Source organism: Myotis lucifugus, unplaced genomic scaffold (genome assembly GCF_000147115.1).
Source record: "Myotis lucifugus unplaced genomic scaffold, Myoluc2.0 scaffold_381, whole genome shotgun sequence".
Classification (NCBI taxonomy): Eukaryota; Metazoa; Chordata; class Mammalia; order Chiroptera; family Vespertilionidae; genus Myotis; species Myotis lucifugus.
The window spans coordinates 177,200-195,514 of record NW_005871429.1 but is presented as its reverse complement, the minus strand read 5'-3'; the positions used below and the strand labels follow the sequence as shown (position 1 = coordinate 195,514).

Below are 18,315 nucleotides of genomic sequence, written 5' to 3'. Positions count from 1 at the left end.
AGATTGTGAGCCTGTGTGTGTGTGTGTGTGTGTGTGTGAGAGAGAGAGAGAGAGAGAGAGAGATGAGAAAGAGAGAGAGAGAGAGAGAGAGAGAGAGAGGAGGAGGAGAGAGAGAGAGAGAGAGAGAGAGAGGAGAGAGAGAGAGAGAGAGAAGAGAGAGAGAGAAAGAGAGAAAGAGAGAGATTGTGAGCCAGGTGGCTGAGGTCCTAGGTGTGCGTGTGTGAGAACGATTAGGGAGAATTCATAGCAGAAGTGTTGAGATGGGACAAGGCGTTTCCGAGTGTGACAGTGTACTGTGTGTGTGTCCCTGTGAATGGAGAGGGGCTTCCTGCTGGAATGTGTGTGTGCCTGTGTGTGCTTGGAGGCCATGCGATGTCAGTGGGGCTGGAGCGGACAAGGAAGGCTTCATGGGGGGGCCACAGTTAAGCTTTTGGAAACATAGATAGGCTTTGGGATCGGGAGTGGGTTCCAGGTGGGGAGCAGTATGAGGAGCCACTGTTGAAAATTATCGTGGTTTCACCAGGTGAAGGAGGTGGAAGACCGCTAACATCCGACTTGGGAATTTTGCATTGATTTAATAAAAAATGTTTAACCAATGTAGCAGCAGTTAATAAGCATATGTGACCTTTTGATGCACCTATAAAAACAGAACCATTTTCCCAGAAAAAATGCACAGAGGCACATCCACGCAACCTTATGCATTGCCGTTTGAGGAAGTTCATGCTTTCCTGAAAGACATCCACAGACCTTTTTGATGTATAGACCCTGGACTAATGGCCCCTGCCATACACCCTTTGTTTGGGCATCTGTGAAATGGTTACAACAATGTGTATGAGTCTGTTCGAGTGTTAAATAACATAATGTGCGTAAAGCTAAGTACAGTTTCGGCCCATGATGAGCCCTTAGATGTTAGCTTCTGCTGCTGCTGTGTTGTTGGTATCGTCATCATCATCATCATTAATTGACATTAAACAAGGAAATGCAAGATAAAAGTGGTGTTCTCAGAAGTTATCTTTTTTGTATGAAAGATAAATCTGAGTGAAAAATATATGGCACAAGATGAGCAGTTAAGATATTACTAAAATGCTTGCAATTGGCCTGTGAATGGAGAAGTGAATTCAAGAGAACAAATCATGATTGATTGCCTTTTTTGTGTGTGTGTCTCATGATTTGTTGTCTTAAGACATATGGTTGTGGGTAGAGAGCCCATAATATAGGGTGGGAAGTAGGGGAGATGGAAGTGTACCTGGTAGGGATAGGCACGTTTGTGTGACAGTTACCATGACAAATGTCACTGATAGAACTGAGAAAATTTTGTGAGGTTCGTTTCCAGATAGAGCATAGGAGGAAATCTTGGAGAGAAGGAGAATGGAAGGTGAGGACTAAGACATTAAGTACTTTGACAGTCAGGCAACTAACTAGTAAATTTAGCAATTCTCACCATCAGAGAGGACATAGAGGCACTCAAAGAGAAAAGAGGGGGAAGCCGAGTACTTCCAGTGGATGTTGTCTGTGGCCATTTTATCAAAGCCTGACCATCAGAAAAAATTGTATGCATGCTGGCATGCTTCTTGGCTGCTTTTCTTGGTCCTTGGCTGGGGGTGGATGAATATATCACTTAAAAAATTGATAAAAAATATATATGACATAAAGTTTGCCATGTTAAGTGTACAGTTCAGTGGCATTAAGTACATTGTTGTGCAGTCATCACCACCATTCATTTTCAGAACTTTATCATCTTCTGAAACTGAAACTCTGTACCCATTAAACAGTAACTACTCATTTCTTCCTTCCTGGATCCCCTATCAACCAACATTCTACTTTCTGTTTCTATGGAATTTATCACTTTTTAAATGGAAGAGATTTGAGTCCTCTAAAATCTTAGAAATTTCTCAGGAACTGTCTGGGTGTCCAGAGGGGACTTCCCCCAAACTGGGACATTTGACAGCTGAACCTGTATTAAGAAGAGAAGAGCCTGGCTGGTTTAGCTCAGCAGTTGAGCATCAACCCAGGAACCAAGAGGCTGCTGGTTTTGTTAAATTGTAAATCAGAAAGACGCCTTAATCAATAAGCCAAATTTATTTGGAGTCCTGTTTGCTAGCACTAGCAGGCCCAGAGGAAAATCTTCCTTCTCAAATTCTGAGCCCAATATGGTGGAAGTCTTTCCTCTTTATATGTTTTTCAGCTTTTTGTCTCCCAGTTTTAGAATGAGACTTCCAGACCTTCTGAGAAAAAGTCCTGTGTGCTAGGATAGGGCCGTGAGACCATATCTCAAGGCGCCAGCACTGACAACTCTGTCTGGGACATATTTTATGGCCTCTCTGGAATGGGAAGTAGTCTTATTTTCCCTATTATTTAAGCAAGCAAATGTTTACAGAAGCCAGAATAGCAGGGTTAAAATTTTAAACAGCAGTTTTTACCCAAGATGGAGGTTACTATGCTTCATTTTAATTCCTTGGTCATGGTCAGGGCACATGCCTGGGTTGCCAGCTCGATCCCCTGTGGGGGGTGTGCAGGAGGCAACCGATCTCTTCGATGTTTCTTTTTTTTTTTTTTTTAATATATTTTTATTGATTTCAGAGAGGAAAGGAGCGGGAGAGAGAGATAGAAACATCAATGATGACAGAGAATCATTGCTTGGTTGCCTCCTTCACACCCCCTATTGGGGGTCGAGTCTGCAACCCAGGCATGTGCCCTTGATGGGAATCGAACCTGGGACCCTTCAATCCGCAGGCCAGCAAATCATGTGTTCTGAGCCAAACCAGCTAGGGCCTTCAATGTTTCTTATCTCTCCCTCTCCCTTCCTCTCTCTCTAAAAAAAAAATCAATAAAAATATTTCTTTTAAAAAAGAATAAATACCCTGTCATAAGATGTGGAAGCAGCATCATTGCTTTTCCAAGCCTGACTTACAATTTGCATTTACAACTTTCAAGATCCTTGTGTTTTAGTAGAAGCCACATCTCAGTATTTCGTCTGCACCTCTTAAATCACAATGAGGAAGAGAAATGATGTAAGATAGTTTATTTAGCTGGTTACTGTGCTGGAGGCTGCTGGTGCCCAAGTCAACAAAAACAGTATTTTCTTCCCTCAAGGAGATTTCCAGTCTAGTGTGAATGGTAGACACAGAAACACTTTTAAGTACAATGTGATTACCTATTAACGATGTAATAATGGAAGAATGGCAAAGTAATCAAAGAACACTTGTTCTGGAATAGGGTAACACTTATCAAGTGTGTTTGGAAAAACTAATCCCATGAAGCACTTTGGAAAAAGCGTACTGTAGTCAAATACATTGGGTAAATGCTGCATATACACTGAGTGGCCAGATTATTATGACCACCCCATCAGTACTTCGTTGGGCCACCTTTTGCCTTCAATACTGTGGCGATTCTTCTTGGCATTGACACCACGAGATGTTGAAAGGTGTTGCGAGGAATCTGACACCATGCCTGATGAATAGCACTGTCCAGTTCTGTGAGATTTGATGGTTGTGGAACCAGCTGCCTGATGGCTCTTTTAACTTCGTCCCACAAATGCTCAATTGGATTGAGATCTGGTGATTGTGGGGGCCACTAAGCAAGGTAAACCACTCCTTCACAATACGAGCACCGTGGCATGGCGCATTGTCTTGTTGGAAGAAGCCATCTCCATTGGGATACGCCATCAACATGATAGGATGAACTTGATCAGCAACGATACTTGGGTATATTATGCTATTCAGACATTGTTCCACATGAATTAAAGGGCCCAAATCATGCCAGGAAAACATGCCCCAAACCATAACACTGCCCCCACCAGCTTGAAGGGTTGTACTCATGCATGTGGGGTGCATGCTTTCATGCTGTTTCTGCCAAATTCTCGCTCTGCCATCTGCATGATGCAACTGGAAACGTGATTCATTGGACCACATGACTTTTTTCCAATGCTCGACTGTCCAATCCAGAGGTCCTCAAACTTTTTAAACAGGGGCCAGTTCACTGTCCCTCAGACATTCCACACATGCGCACTGCGGGCCCGGGACGAGTCGGCTGTTAAGCAGGACAGGCAGCGGCAGCAAAAACTCCTGGCGGGCCGGATAAATGTTTTTGGCAGCAGGCCGTAGTTTGAGGACTCCTGGCCAATCCTTGTGTTCCTGTGCGAATTGGAGACATTTTATCTTGGTAACTGCAGACAGCAAAGGTGTTCGAACAGGCCTTCGGCTTCCATATCCCATACAATGCAGTGTACGGCTAATTTGCCTACAAACGTCAGGTGGTCGTAATATTCTGGCCACTCAGTGTATAATCCTTCATTTGGAGAGTCATAATCCACATTAGCATATTAAAAGTTCTTAGAACTCCTATAGTAAAGAAACTAATTTAATTTAGTATTTACCATTTTAACCATTTTTAAGTGTACAGTTATGTGGCATTAAGTACATTTACATTGTTGTACAACCATCACTATCTGTCTCTGGAATATTCCCATTTTTTTAAACAGAACTTTTAAAATTTTTTTTGCTGGACATCTATAAACTTTCCACCAAACATTCTTTGTGAAAATGTAGAGTGAGGAAGGCATTTAAGAGTAGGTGAAATAGAAGCTAAGGAGTTGAAGGATCTTACAGAAGAGATCTTTTTGAAATAGATAGCTTCCTGCCTCAGTCATATGAGAATCTGGGTTTAATGTATATGTTTGTACCAAATTATTTCCATGGTGGTAAAAGCTTACTTGGGACCTGGCTGCAATAAGGTACCTGATTAAAACAAAAGAAAGGTTGAAAGGCATGTGGACTGTGGTTGGGCTGGACCAGTGGTTCCCAACCTTTTATTGATCATGCCCTATATAAGCATCTCTAAAATCCTGATGCCTACCCCCCTCCCCCATGACATACAATTCTTATTATTTAACAAGTGAACTCCTATTCATGTGGAGGAAGCCTAAAAGGCCATTAACTTGATCTAAACAGAGAACATGGTATCCTTGAAAGAGAAAAGTAAAAATACAAAAGGTCAGTTGAGGTGTGGAAGAAGAATTCACTAAGAAATTGTTAAAAAAAAAAATGAAGTGATATGAAAAAAAATAGCAAGTAAAGTTTTAAAACATAATAGAGAACTGAAATGCATAAATATGTCACAATATATATTTATATACTGTATGTGAGGCCCCTAGAACCATAAGAAACACAAAAAATTCAATGTTAATAATATTCTCAAATTGCCCCCCTGTGGGGCGTGTGCCCCACATTGGGAACCACTAAGTTAGACTATAGTTTTAGTTCCTGTCTTCTCTCTCCACACATCTACTATCTTATCTCTAGCTTCTCCCTCCCACCTTCCACTCCTCACCCCCATTTAGACTCTGGCATACAAGTTATGTCTTGCTTCCTCATCTATATATTTTCTTTCCTCCTGTTTGGTCCCGACTGCTGTTCCTGGGCTGCATTATTTTTGTTACCAGAATGTGATGAAGTCTGGCTATTTCCTGTAATGCACATTAGGTTGGGTTTAATTTCAGTCTGACTTGGGTAAATTACTAACCATAAGCAAGAGCTGTTAGGTTCATTTTATAAATATGAAATAGAAGTAGTTATTGTTAGGATTTTTTATGTCATTTGAAATGCAAAGAAAGCAGGAACTAATTTGGGAGTTTTTTGCATTAGGTTTGGTCATATTAAAACTTGGTATGGAGGCCAGGAAGCCCTGAATTATCCTCTTCATTCTAGTTCTGCTAGAGGCTGGTGCCTTGTTAGCTGTCTAGACTAAGCCCAAAGAGGGGTTTGATGGGGAGATAGGGTCTTTGCATTTTCTAGCAATATGTTATGAGACAGTGTTCTGAAGAGACCTGTTATAGGATCAACCTCAGTCACTTTGCTTGTGTGCTTTGGTGTGTTTGCTCAGTTTTAAAGCATTGATTCTCATGTTTTACCTAGTAAAAGCATTAATTCAAGAGAGCTAAGCTAAACAATTTTGTTTCCCCAGGTTGGTATTTCTTTGATAGCAAGTAAGTCTGCACAAGAACCTAATTTGTATTATTTTCTGTTGATTTTCTATTTTGGTAGGAACTTGATCTCAAAATAGCAATTAAGTCTTGTCGCCTAGAGCTGAGTACCAAAAACAGAGAACGGTGGTGCCATGAAATCCAGATCATGAAAAAGTAAGTATACTTGACTTATATTTCTCGAGTTCTGCAGCCCAGCCAGAGAACATCATAGAGAAGGAGGCCAGGAATCCATTCTTCATAGGATCTTTTGAGGAGTATATTTTTCTATTTTTCATTAAGTAGATGTGTTCTATTTCAAATAACAACATCACATTATGACTAATTTAGTTTAAAAAGTCAGCTAGGTATTATCAGCTCTATGAGTACAGAATATGTTTCTTTTGGATCTTGAGCAGTGCTCATCTATTTAACTTCGTTGTTAAATAACAATAACTATTCTCATTTCTTACTTTCACCTAGTTTTGATAAATAGTTTATCTATTGCTTTGTAAAAATTACCCCAAAACTTAGTAGCTTAAAACAACAAACATTTAGAATTTCACAATTTCTGTGGTTTAGGAATTTGGGGATGACTTAACTGATAGTTTTAATGCAGATCTCTCCTGAAACATCCCAGAATGTTGAGTGGAGCTTTAGTCATCCAAAGGCTTGAGTGGGGCTGGAGTATCCACGTCCAGGCTCATTTATATGGCTATTGGTTAGAGGCATCAGTTTTTCACTATATGGGCTTCTTTATAGGGAAACTTAAATGTCTTCATGACATGGCAGCTAGCTTTCTCCAAAGTGAATGATCTGAGAGAGAGCAAGATGAAAGCTGACATATCCCTTAAGATCTTTCCTCAGAAGTTGTACTCCATCCTTTCTGCCACATTCTGTTTGTTAGAAATGAGTCACTAAATATAGCCCACACTCAAGGGGAGGAGTTAACCTCTTAAAGGGAGAAGTGGACATATTTTAAAACCTTCACGGGTAGGATGCGAGCTGCTTCATAAATAATTCTTCTAGTTACCACAGCAACCCCTGTATTTAGGTATTATTGCTATTTTATAGATGAGGAAGTTGAAGCTCAAAGAGTCATAAAATTGGTAGGTAAGAGATTCTGGCTTTGAAATAAGCACTTTCTGACTTCGATATCTGTTGTCAATTCACTTTAATGCTTTTCAAACTCAGAATTGCCAGGAAAGCTTGGTAAAAATATAAACTTTCAGGTTCTACATATAGAGATTCTGTTTCTTTAGGTCCCTAAGACCTAGGAATCTATTGCAGTTTTGAGATCCACTGCATGATGATGATGATGATGATGATGATGATGATGATGGCAGCTGGGATGATATATTTTAAGTTAAAAAAAGATGTTAGAAAACAATGTATAATGTGATGCAGTGTTTATTGAAAAAAATATATTTGTGCTCAACAGATTAAAATCTGGAAGGCAATTTGCCAAAATTTTTATAGTGTTCACCTCTGGGTAATTCTGTGATTATGGGAGAGGCAGTATGGTACATAGGCTTTGGAGTCAGACTGCCAGATTTTAATCGTTATTTGACCACCTACTTGCTGTGTCATCTTATGTTACTTAGCCAATTTGTGCTTTAGTTTTCTCCTGTGTGATGAGACTATTAATAACTCTACACATAATAGAATTATATGACAAGTAAGTGAGCTAATGTATATTAAGGTGCTTACTACTTTGCATATAGAAGTATAATTGTAGTAATAGTGATAGTATTTTTATTTACTAATTTTTAATTATACAAATCATGCCAACCTTTCTTTCCTCACTGCCCCTCAGTTAACTACCATTTCAAACCCATTCCCTTTCTGTTGGAAAAAAAAGTTGATTATAATTTTTTCCCCTTTTTGTTAGGTTGAACCACTCCAATGTTGTAAAGGCCTGTGATGTTCCCGAGGAACTGAATTTTTTGATTAACGATGTACCTCTTCTAGCAATGGAATACTGTTCTGGAGGAGATCTCCGGAAGGTAGTGTGGATGTTCTGAGATGATGAGATAGTAAATCATAAACTTTAACAGTGTTTGAATCACATTCAATATGATAATCTAGAATAAGTTTCCGTAAACTGCAGTGGCAGTGCTGAGTAGTTGTAACAGATACCACTGGCCTTCAAAGCCTAAACTATTTATTGTCTGTCTCTTTACGGGGAATGTTTGCTGACCTCTGATTTAGAACATGCATTCCTTTGTTAGTGGTGGTGTTTCTAGGGTGGGACTATATTCGTGGTGTTAGATTAAAATATCAATGTTTAAGGTGTTTATAAAAAAGTCCCCCTGCCCCCATCTTGTCTATTGTAAATAATGCTGCTATGGAACCAGAGGCATGGTTTCATGGAACACTGACAAATATCAGAGGGGGCGGGGAGGGTGGTGGTGGAGAGGACTGGATAAAGGAAGGTAAAGGAATTAGCTAAAGAATATATATGCATAGTCCTTGGACACAGACAGTAGTGTGAGGGCCAAGGGAGTAGGGGGTGGAGGCTGAGTGGTGGTGGGCAAAGGGGAGAAAATGGGGGACATCTGCAGTAGGGTCAACAATAAAAAATTTAAATAAAAATAAAGGTGTATTTTTTTTCAATTACAGTTTATTTTCAATATTATTTCATATTGGTTTCAGATGTACAGTATAGTGGTTAGACAATTATATACTTTACAATCCCCTGGATATTTCCAGTACCCCACTGCCATCATGCATAGTTGTCATAATATTATTAACTCTATTCTCTAGGCTTTACTTTACATCCCTGTGACTATTTTATAACTACCAATCTGTACTTCTTAATCCCTTCACTTCTTTCTCCCAGTCCCTCAACACCTCTCCTCAAAAAGTTTTTTCTTTTGTATTGCAAATCTTTCTTTCCCATCTTCTTTTAAATCTGCCATACGGATTTTTTATATACATATCTGTGAGATTTTTCAACCTTTTTTATTTCAAATACTTGATCTTTACTTGTAAGCCTTGTTATGAAATTTACATGTTCTCTGTGTGGATTTGGTAATTTTCCCCCTTCTTATATTTTCTTAATCATGACTTATTTTCTTATTTGAATATTTTCTTAGAGTATAGTGATTAATGTGTCACTGTTACTGCCCAGCAGCATTGGCAGTATACATTTTTAGTCCTTTTTTATTTTCTTTAGCTACTCAACAAACCAGAAAATTGCTGCGGACTTAAAGAAAGCCAGATACTTTCTTTACTGAGTGATATAGGTATGTAATCAATATGAAAATACCATCATGATTTAATGCCACCTTGGTTCATAAAAGATTCTATATGCTACTATAAAGCATAGATTTTAACATCTATAAGAAATTATCAGAAGATTTTAAGTGTTATTGTTGATGCTAAATTAAAACTAGGATATTTATTTTTTGTTTTGTTTTTGGGTAGCAGTCAATTTTTGGCTAATAGATGCTCCAGTTGCTGACAAAAATGGTGTTATATGACCTAATTTAATTTTGCTCTCTCTCCCTCCTTAATTAACATAGTAATTTCATTTAACAGTGGCATTACATCTGTTAAATAAGTTGTCAAGTCAACTCTTAGGGTGATATCTCTTTTTAATCAGAATAATTCCTGAAAAATCCCTAAAATAATCAGTACATAGGCCCTTAGAGCAAGCTCAAAAACTAAGAATATGTTTCCCTATGTATTTCCATTTTGCTTCTTTTCCTGGGTCATGGAGGCCAAAGCTTAGTTGAAAAGGGAGGGAAAGGCTACAAGGATAAGTATAGGGTTTTTCTAAATTGCTTTTTCCATTTCTTTTTAATGTTAATTCTCATAAATTAAATGAACATATTTCTGTAGTATTTGTTAAGTATTACTGGATTTTCTGTGGAGAAAATCTTAACTGCTGTAATATTAATTGAGTAGTTATGATGGTCCCTATAAATTTGAGCATTAGAGAAGTACACATTGTGAGATGATTTTTTTTAATTCAGTGTTTTCTCTTACCTCAAATTACATTTTAAATTTTACTTAGGGTCTGGGATCCGATATTTGCATGAAAACAAAATTATACATCGTGATTTAAAACCTGAAAACATAGTTCTTCAGGATGTTGGTGGAAAGGTAGGTGAAAACTGAAGAAATGTTCCCTGACAGTTGAATACAGTATCCCTGTGGTAGTTAGCCTTTGAAGTTTGGTGCCCTTCCATAGCGTTCTTTTTCTACACAGCCCTCACTATACTGAACTGTGGTTGTTTGTCTCCTCTGCTGCCACAGTAGCTCCGTTAGAGAAGGAACTGCACCTGTCTTGTTCACTTCTGTTTTTCCACAGTATCTAGCAGAAATGGTAGGCAGTGAGCAAATAATTTATTAATCCTTACAAGGCACATTAAAAAGCACACACATGCATCCTGGGTCTGCATTACTTAAAGAAAAAAAAAGCACATTTACTTAAGTATGTTTTATATATATTTTTTAAAAACCTCATTCTCCACAAAATCCCTAAGTTCTATATTTAATTAAAAATCAAAACTTGATTTCTCAGATTCTTAAATGAGTCATCTTGAGAGGAACCAAAAATTGTGAATTGATTCCTGAAATATTTGTTTTTATCAGAATAATTTGAGCCGTTTGTTTGCTGTTAGCACTGAAGTTCCATCCCAATAAATATGTAAAGCCAAGACTCTAAACTTTGAATTGGATTGTGTGGTCTTATAGTTAGTTAAGGTGGTGGTCAGCTAGAAGTGATGAAACCTCGATGATGCTTCTTCCCTTAGGAGGCTTTCATGTGTGCTTGGCAACAACTATCTCTCCCTTCTTTTGAATCCAAAGACTTCAGCATATTTTTGAGGTTAGATGGGTATTTCCTCACACTGATCCACTGTAAGATGATATGCTGCTTCTTCCTTTGGAAGTCACCTTTACCTTTGCCTTTCAGTATAATGGATCAAGTTTATTTTGAATATACCAAAATAAAAATTGATAGCCAATCTATATTTAGTTTTTATCATGTACAGGCACTGTGTTAAATTATTTTTGGGGGCTGTTTCTTTGAATCCTAATAACAGTTCTGTGAAGTAGGGATTGTTAGTAATATTATATAGGGAATCAAGAGAAGTTTAGGTAACTTGATCAAGATCATAAGGCTAGTTAAGTGGTGGAGCTCAGGCCTGAATCACATTTGTGTTATTCCAGAGCTCAAGCTCTTCACCATCACCCTCTCTAGAACCTTATCAGGACATTGTTGCCTTTCCATTTCAAATTTCTCAACCATTTAATGCTTATTATTTTGTAGATTATACATAAAATAATTGATCTGGGATATGCCAAAGATGTTGATCAAGGAAGTCTATGTACATCTTTTGTGGGAACGTTGCAGTATTTGGTAAGACATGTATTGTTTCTTTGAATTTAAATATTCCAAATTATCTTATTTATGAAGGTCATAAATATACATAGTAGTTCAAAAATAAAGTACCTTTTCTTTTACAATATGACATTTAAAGCATTTCTTTTCTTTTTAAGGCCCCAGAGCTCTTTGAGAATAAACCTTATACAGCTACTGTTGATTATTGGAGCTTTGGGACCATGGTATTTGAGTGTATTGCTGGATATAGGCCTTTTTTACATCATCTGCAGCCATTTACCTGGTAAGAAATGGAAGAGTACTTCAGTGTGCTTAATGTGAATGAAAATTTTCAGTAACTTGCTTTTTTTCTCCTCTCTTTAAGTGGTATAATTTCCTTTTAAACGCATAATTGAATAAAATTAAATGGCAAAAAGCTTAGAGATATTTTGTGAGTCAGGTTGTCTACTGAGGTAGCTTTTGTTTTTTATAGGCATGAGAAGATTAAGAAGAAGGATCCAAAGTGTATATTTGCATGTGAAGAGATGACAGGAGAAGTTCGGTTTAGTAGTCATTTACCTCAACCAAATAGCCTTTGTAGGTAAGTATATTTCAGTTCACCTGTTTCTTCAGGGTTGTAAAAGGGCAGTAGAATGGTCTGTTTCAAGTATTATCATCCAGTAGAACTTTCTGCTATGGTGGAAATGTTTTATATTTGCTGACCACATTAGGTTCTTGAGCACTGAAAGGTGAGTGATATGATTGAAGAACTAAATTTTAAATTTTATTTAATTTTAATTAACTTCAGTGTAAATGCAAATAGCCACTTGTGACTAGTGGCTCCCATGTTGGACAGCACAAGTCTAGTGGAGACAATAACTGCTGCCATTCACTTGATTGGCTTAGTTGCTAAGAAGACTCTTGGGATACTGAAGTAAATGTGTCCCTTGGAGAAGAGAACTGGACTTGCCTCGAGTTGCCAGCAACTAACTTACACATGTGGGTTTTGGTTTGTTGTTTTTTCTTAGAGAGAGAAAGGGAGAGAAAAAAACATAGATGTGAGAGAGAAACATTCGGTTGCCTCCCATATGCACCGTGACTGGGGATTGAACCTGCAACTTGGATATGTGCCCTGACCAGGAATTGAACCTGGACGGGACAACATTCCAACCAACTGAGCTGCAATGGCCAGGCTGGGTTGTTTTTTTATGGAAAAAGTTTGTCCCCTATCATTTCATGAATTATTTATTTTTATTATTATTTTTACCCAAGGATATTTTTCCCATTGATTTTCAGAGTGGAAGGGAGGGGAGAGAGGGGAGAGGGGAGGGAGGGAGGGGGGGAAGGGAGAAAGGAGAGAGAGAAACATTGATGTGAGAGAGACACACCAATTGGTTGCCTTCTGCAAATGTCCCGAATGGAGCCAGGAAGGACCTGCAACCCAGGTATGTGCCCTTGACTGGGAATCGAACCCGTGACCCTCTGGTGCATAGGCCGGCGCTCTCACCATTGAGCCATGCTAGCCAGGGCTATTTTTATTTATTTATTTTTTAGCCTTAACCAAGGAATGAGAGAGAGAAACATTGATCAGTTGCCTTCTGCACGCATCCCAACTAGGGATTGAACCCACAACCCAGGCATGTGCCCTGACCAGGAATTGAATTGTTAACCTTTTGGTGCCCAGGATGATGTTCAGCCAACTGACCCACTCTGGCTGGGCCATTTCATGAATTATTTGAAAGTAAGATACAAAATGGTACAGACAAATAATGAGAAAGGAAATGGACAACCTATAAAATTAACTTTTTTACAGTACTAAAGGAATATTGGAACAAGGATTTTCACCCTATTTTTGTATGTTTTGTAGTTTAATAGTAGAACCCATGGAAAATTGGCTACAGTTGATGCTGAGTTGGGATCCTCAGCAGAGAGGAGGACCTATTGATCTTACTTTGAAGCAGCCAAGATGTTTTGTATTAATGGATCACATTCTGAATTTGAAGGTTAGTTTCTTATGAATGGGGTCTATTTCAGAAGACTTGCATTAAATTTAACAAGTTTATTTGGAAAATTAGTATTAAATATATTTTAATAGTCTTTTCCTGATACTTATTTGAAAAAGAAAATTATTTTTTTAGAGTAGATGTGTTTTTATTTTTTTAGTAAGCCTTCTCAGTTTTACTTTTAAGTGGTCTTTGCTTTGAAGCATCTTTTGGATTTTCCCCTTCCTCAGATTGGGGCCTCATTCATTTAGGTCTGGACTTGGTTTGGTGAGAAAGGTTTCTACCTGCCTTACATGCCTCTATAGTTCTACCCATTTTATAATCCATGCAGCATGAACTGCCCATCTCATCTTTTAAAAATACATTTTTATTTCCCTGTCCAAGAAACCAACATAGTTCTTCCTTGCCTACCAAGTCAACTTTAAAGATTCCCTTCTCTTCTCTTTTCTACCTTTTTTAAACATAAAGGGTTATTATATATTAAAGGAAAGTTAATGCTTTACCTCTGTAATAAGCATTTCCAGCAGATATAATTTTAATCTACAGGGGTATGCAAAAATAAGTTTACAATTGTGAGTACGTGAAACAGAGTTTATTCTTGTTATATCATTTCCTTATTAATTATTATACTTCTAATTATTCTTATTCTTATTAACCCCTTTTCTCACCCCTGTACACTGTCAATGTAAAGCATTGGAAAAACAAAGCTATTGCTTTGTATAGCTTATCTAAGGACAGTTGGGAGGAAGAGGATTTAAAATCATGTTAAAAAAACTGACCTCTAACTCTGGGGCCTCTAACTCTTGGTTATCTCACCTAACTCAGTTTCACACTTAGTTCGCCTGTATTAGGCTACCCCTACCTTCAGTGGGTCTTTAGGTAAGAGTATTTTCTTTTTCTTTTTTTTTATTGCTTAAAGTATTACAAAGAGTATTACATATGTTTCCTTCCCCCCCACCCCTTGACATTCCCCCGGCCTCCCCTACCCCCCAGTGTCTTGCGTCCATTGGCTATGCTCATATGCATGCACACAAGTCCTTCGGTCGATGTCTTACCCCCCCCCCCCCCTTCCACCCCCCAACCCTCCCCGGCCTTCCCGCTGTAGTCCGACAGTCTGTTCGATGCAGCTCTGCCTCTGTATCCATTTTTGTTCATCAGTTTATAATGGTCTTTATTATCCATAAATGAGTGAGATCATGTGGTATTTTTCTTTGATTGACTGGCTTATTTCACTTAGCATAATTCACTCAAGAGTATTTTCTTAATCTAACTTTGGGCCCTTAAGATTTATCACTGCTATGGGATTTGGTTTCCTTATCCTATATAATAAAAACCTAATATGCTAAATGTCTGACCGTTCATTCGACCAGCCGCTATGACACGCACAGACCACCAGGAGGCAGATGGTCTGACTGGTAGGTTAGCTTGCTGCTGGGGTCCAGCCAATTGGAACTGGGCGAGATGGGCCGCACACGCCCAGGACAAATCCGTGCACTGGGCCTCTAGTCTGAAAAATAAGACTCATAATACTTCTTGTTTAAAGAGAGGCCTATCTCTTCTATCATAATTATTTCTTGAGACAATGTAAGGTAGTCAGTTATCAGCTGTGTGATCCCTCAGAGTTCTGTTTTTTTTCCTGCCAGAATGGAGATTAGAAGATCTAATTCATGGTGTAATGTTAAGTATAACTTAGCTAATTAATGGGATGTTATATTAAGCATAAAGCACTTAACTCTGTGGTTGGCATCTATTAGGTACTTCATAAATGGGAATGTTTCCTTCCAGGTCTGTGAAATGTTTCTCAGAATAAGTAAGTGTTGCCTTTTTAAATTGGGGTTTTTGTGCATTCCTAGGACTTTGTGCATCCCTAGAATTTGAAATTTTATTCCTTGGAACTAACGTTTGTTATAGTAGAAAAGTAAATTCTTGAGTTTTCACATGTCATTTTATAATTATAGAAGGAGATTACACTTTGGAAAATGATTGAACCTTGCATAGAACAAAGATAATGCCTTTTGCTCATATTCCCTTTATTATCTTGCACTGAATTTTTTATGTAGCAGGTGGTTAATAATCATTTTTCTTTCTTCTTATATATACAGATAGTACACATCCTAAATATGACTTCTGCAAAGATAATTTCTTTTCTTTTACCACCTGATGAAAGTCTTCATTCACTGCAGTCTCGTATTGAGCGTGAAACTGGAATAAATACTGCTTCTCAAGAGCTTCTTTCAGAGACGGGAATTTCTCTTGATCCGCGGAAACCAGCCTCTCAATGTGTTCTAGATGGAGTAGTAAGTAAATTTTAATATATCTAAAATTCTAATATAAGAAATCTGTTTGCATAGAGAGATTGCATGCCCTGCATTTTTGGATGTGTATTTGAAATCCTCTGGGGGATTATGCACATCTCATAATTCTTTTACTTTTATCCCATTCATTTCTCCTACTGCTTTGCAAGATGAGCAAGATAGAAGTGAAACATTTGGTATTTTGAACGTGCTATGACTTTTTCTTTGGTGCTAGCTCTCTCCTCCTCCTTTTTTTCCCTTTTTGTAATTGAAACCTAGAATCTTAAAATTAGACCAGCAGTCTTATAGGTCCTGCTAGAGGATAGGTGGATGATAAAATATGATTGTGGTCATGACCCTTTTTTCATTTTATTTGACTTTATTGAGGCATATTTAAATATTAAATAGCTTATCCATTTCAAGTGTATAATTTAGGTTTTTTTGGGGTTTTGTTTTAGCAAATTTACTTAATTGTGTAGCCATCACCATGAATCAGCCTTAAAACATTTCCATCTCAGTAAGATTCTTCATGTCCATTAACTGTTAATCTCCATTCTGCCCACCCAAGGCAATCGCTAATTTACTTTATATATCTATAGATTTGCCTTTTCTGAACATTTCACATAAAGGGACCATACAACCTATAGTCTCTTGTGTCAGACTTTTTAAGGTTCATTCTTGTCATAATATGAATCTGTACTTCATTCCTTTCTATTACTAAATAACGTTCCGATTATATGGGTATATGTTGTTATGACTTTTTTTGCTTTTGTCCTTTTGGGTCTGGTGATTGTTTTCACTTTAACCCATACTAAAGTTATTTATTTTTCCTAAACAAAGTATGCTAATGAACATTGACTTTGTTCATTTGCATTTCACTGGTACTTGGAGAACCTATGATTAGCAAGTGTATTTTAAAAAATTGTTTCTTTGTTTTTCAGAGAGGCTGTGATAGCTATATGGTTTATTTGTTTGATAAAAGTAAAACTGTATATGATGGACCATTTGCTTCCAGAAGTTTATCTGACTCTGTAAATTATATTGGTAAGTCTAGTCCATTTACTGACTGAGATTTAAACCTGAAATGATATCATTTGATTGAACATGATTAGTAGAAATGGTTTTTGGTGTTTTTGTTTTGTATCTCATACTTTAGCTTACTATTTCCGGTGAAAAATTTCTATAGTTTGGAATGTGAAAAGGTAGGTTTTAAATCACCACCAGATCCCTCATTTGGGAAAAGGCTTACTTTCCTCAGGATAGCCCTCTCACGGATGAATGACTCTCCATTATTCATTAAGCCTACTTTTTAGTTTATTTTTCATTATTTAAGTATGCTCAAATATTTCATTTTATTCTATGAATACTGCTTAATGTTCAATTGTTTTCATTTATTCTGTGAGAATTATTCTTTACTTTTGAAGAAGGTAGCTGTCAATATCTGTCTACCCCAAACTAAAATCAAGCACAAAATTGTAAAATCAAGAAAATTGTGCATAAGGGCTAAAATTATTTAATCTTTCTTCTGTTACCCTTTAATTAGTTTTTTTAAGGACAAATTTACAGAAAAAATGATCAGATAGTAGTACAGAGTTCTCATGTTATCCTTCCCCTCATTTGTAACATCTTACATTAGTGTTACAATAAATGAGCCAATATTTATTATTAACTAAAGTCCATATTTTATTCAGATTTCCTTAGTTTTTATCTGGTGTCCTTTATCTGTTCTAGGATCTCATCCAGGATACCACATTGCATTTAGTTGTTATTCTCCTTAGGTTTTTCTTGGCTGTGACAGTTTCTCAAACTTTCCTTGTTTTTTATGACTTTGACTGTTTTGAGGAGTACTGGTCAAGTATTTTGTAGGATGCCCCTCTGTTGCAATTTGTCTAATTTTCCCCCCTTCATGATTAGACTAAGATTATGGTTTTTGAGAGAAAGATCACAGAAGTACCATTCTTATCTATAATAATAAAAGTGTAATATGCTAAGTAGACTGGACGTCCTCCTGGACGACCTTCCAGATGAAGCCGGGGCTGCGATGGAAGCCCAGGTCCCGGGTGCCTGCTGGTGGCCAGAGGGAAGCCCAGGTCCCAGGTGCCGGAGGGAAGCCAGTGCCCAGAGCCGGGGAAAGGAAGTCCTACTCTTGCATGAATTTCGTGCATCGGGCCTCTAGTTACATTATATAAAGGGTACATACTATCAACATATGTATGCTGTTGTTGTGATCCTTGATCACTTGGCTAAAGTGGTGTTTGTCAGGTTTTTCCACTGTGTAGTTTAGTCTCCCCCGATCCTCCTTCCAATGCTGTACTCTTTGGAAGGAAGTCACTATGTGGAACCCACATTTAAGGAGTGGGAAGTTATACTCCCCTTCCTTTAAGGTAGGACACCTATATAATTTACTTGGAATTTTTCTGGATACAAGATTTGTCTCTTCCATTTATTAATTTATTCAATTATATCAATCCTAGGGGGCCAGTGCACGAATTTGTGCACCTTGAAAGGAACTGTGGCTCTGAGGCTGCGGTAGGCACAGGGGCGGGTCTCAGCCCATCCTCTGTGCCCCCGCCGAGCTCCTCCTGCCATGCCCCCAGTTCCCTGTCTGCCAGCAGCCTCGCTTCCACCATCACCGCCGGCCCCGCTCCCACCCACTGACGGCGTGGAGTGATTGGGGCCAGTGCCAAGAGCAGGTGCGAGCAGGGCCAGTGCCATCAGTGGGTGTGA

At 38.1% G+C, this 18,315-nt stretch overlaps 1 protein-coding gene across 8 annotated transcripts in view; it reads left to right on the top strand.

The window, feature by feature from the left end:
- The window catches only part of CHUK (conserved helix-loop-helix ubiquitous kinase), a 33,042-nt gene that overhangs the window by 1,182 nt on the left and 13,545 nt on the right, over positions 1-18,315 (top strand). For all 8 annotated transcript variants that reach the window (XR_002826015.1, XR_002826014.1, XM_023743221.1 and 5 more), the window contains exons 2-11: positions 6,042-6,136; positions 7,851-7,965; positions 9,138-9,207; positions 9,981-10,069; positions 11,241-11,330; positions 11,471-11,595; positions 11,785-11,892; positions 13,159-13,294; positions 15,397-15,591; positions 16,530-16,632. Coding sequence is in view for 6 of the 8 variants with exons in the window: in XM_023743221.1 (XP_023598989.1) it covers positions 6,042-6,136; positions 7,851-7,965; positions 9,138-9,207; positions 9,981-10,069; positions 11,241-11,330; positions 11,471-11,595; positions 11,785-11,892; positions 13,159-13,294; positions 15,397-15,591; positions 16,530-16,632 (1,126 nt within the window). In the remaining 2 variants the exon portion in view is untranslated. The remainder of the gene's footprint in view (positions 1-6,041; positions 6,137-7,850; positions 7,966-9,137; positions 9,208-9,980; positions 10,070-11,240; positions 11,331-11,470; positions 11,596-11,784; positions 11,893-13,158; positions 13,295-15,396; positions 15,592-16,529; positions 16,633-18,315) is intronic.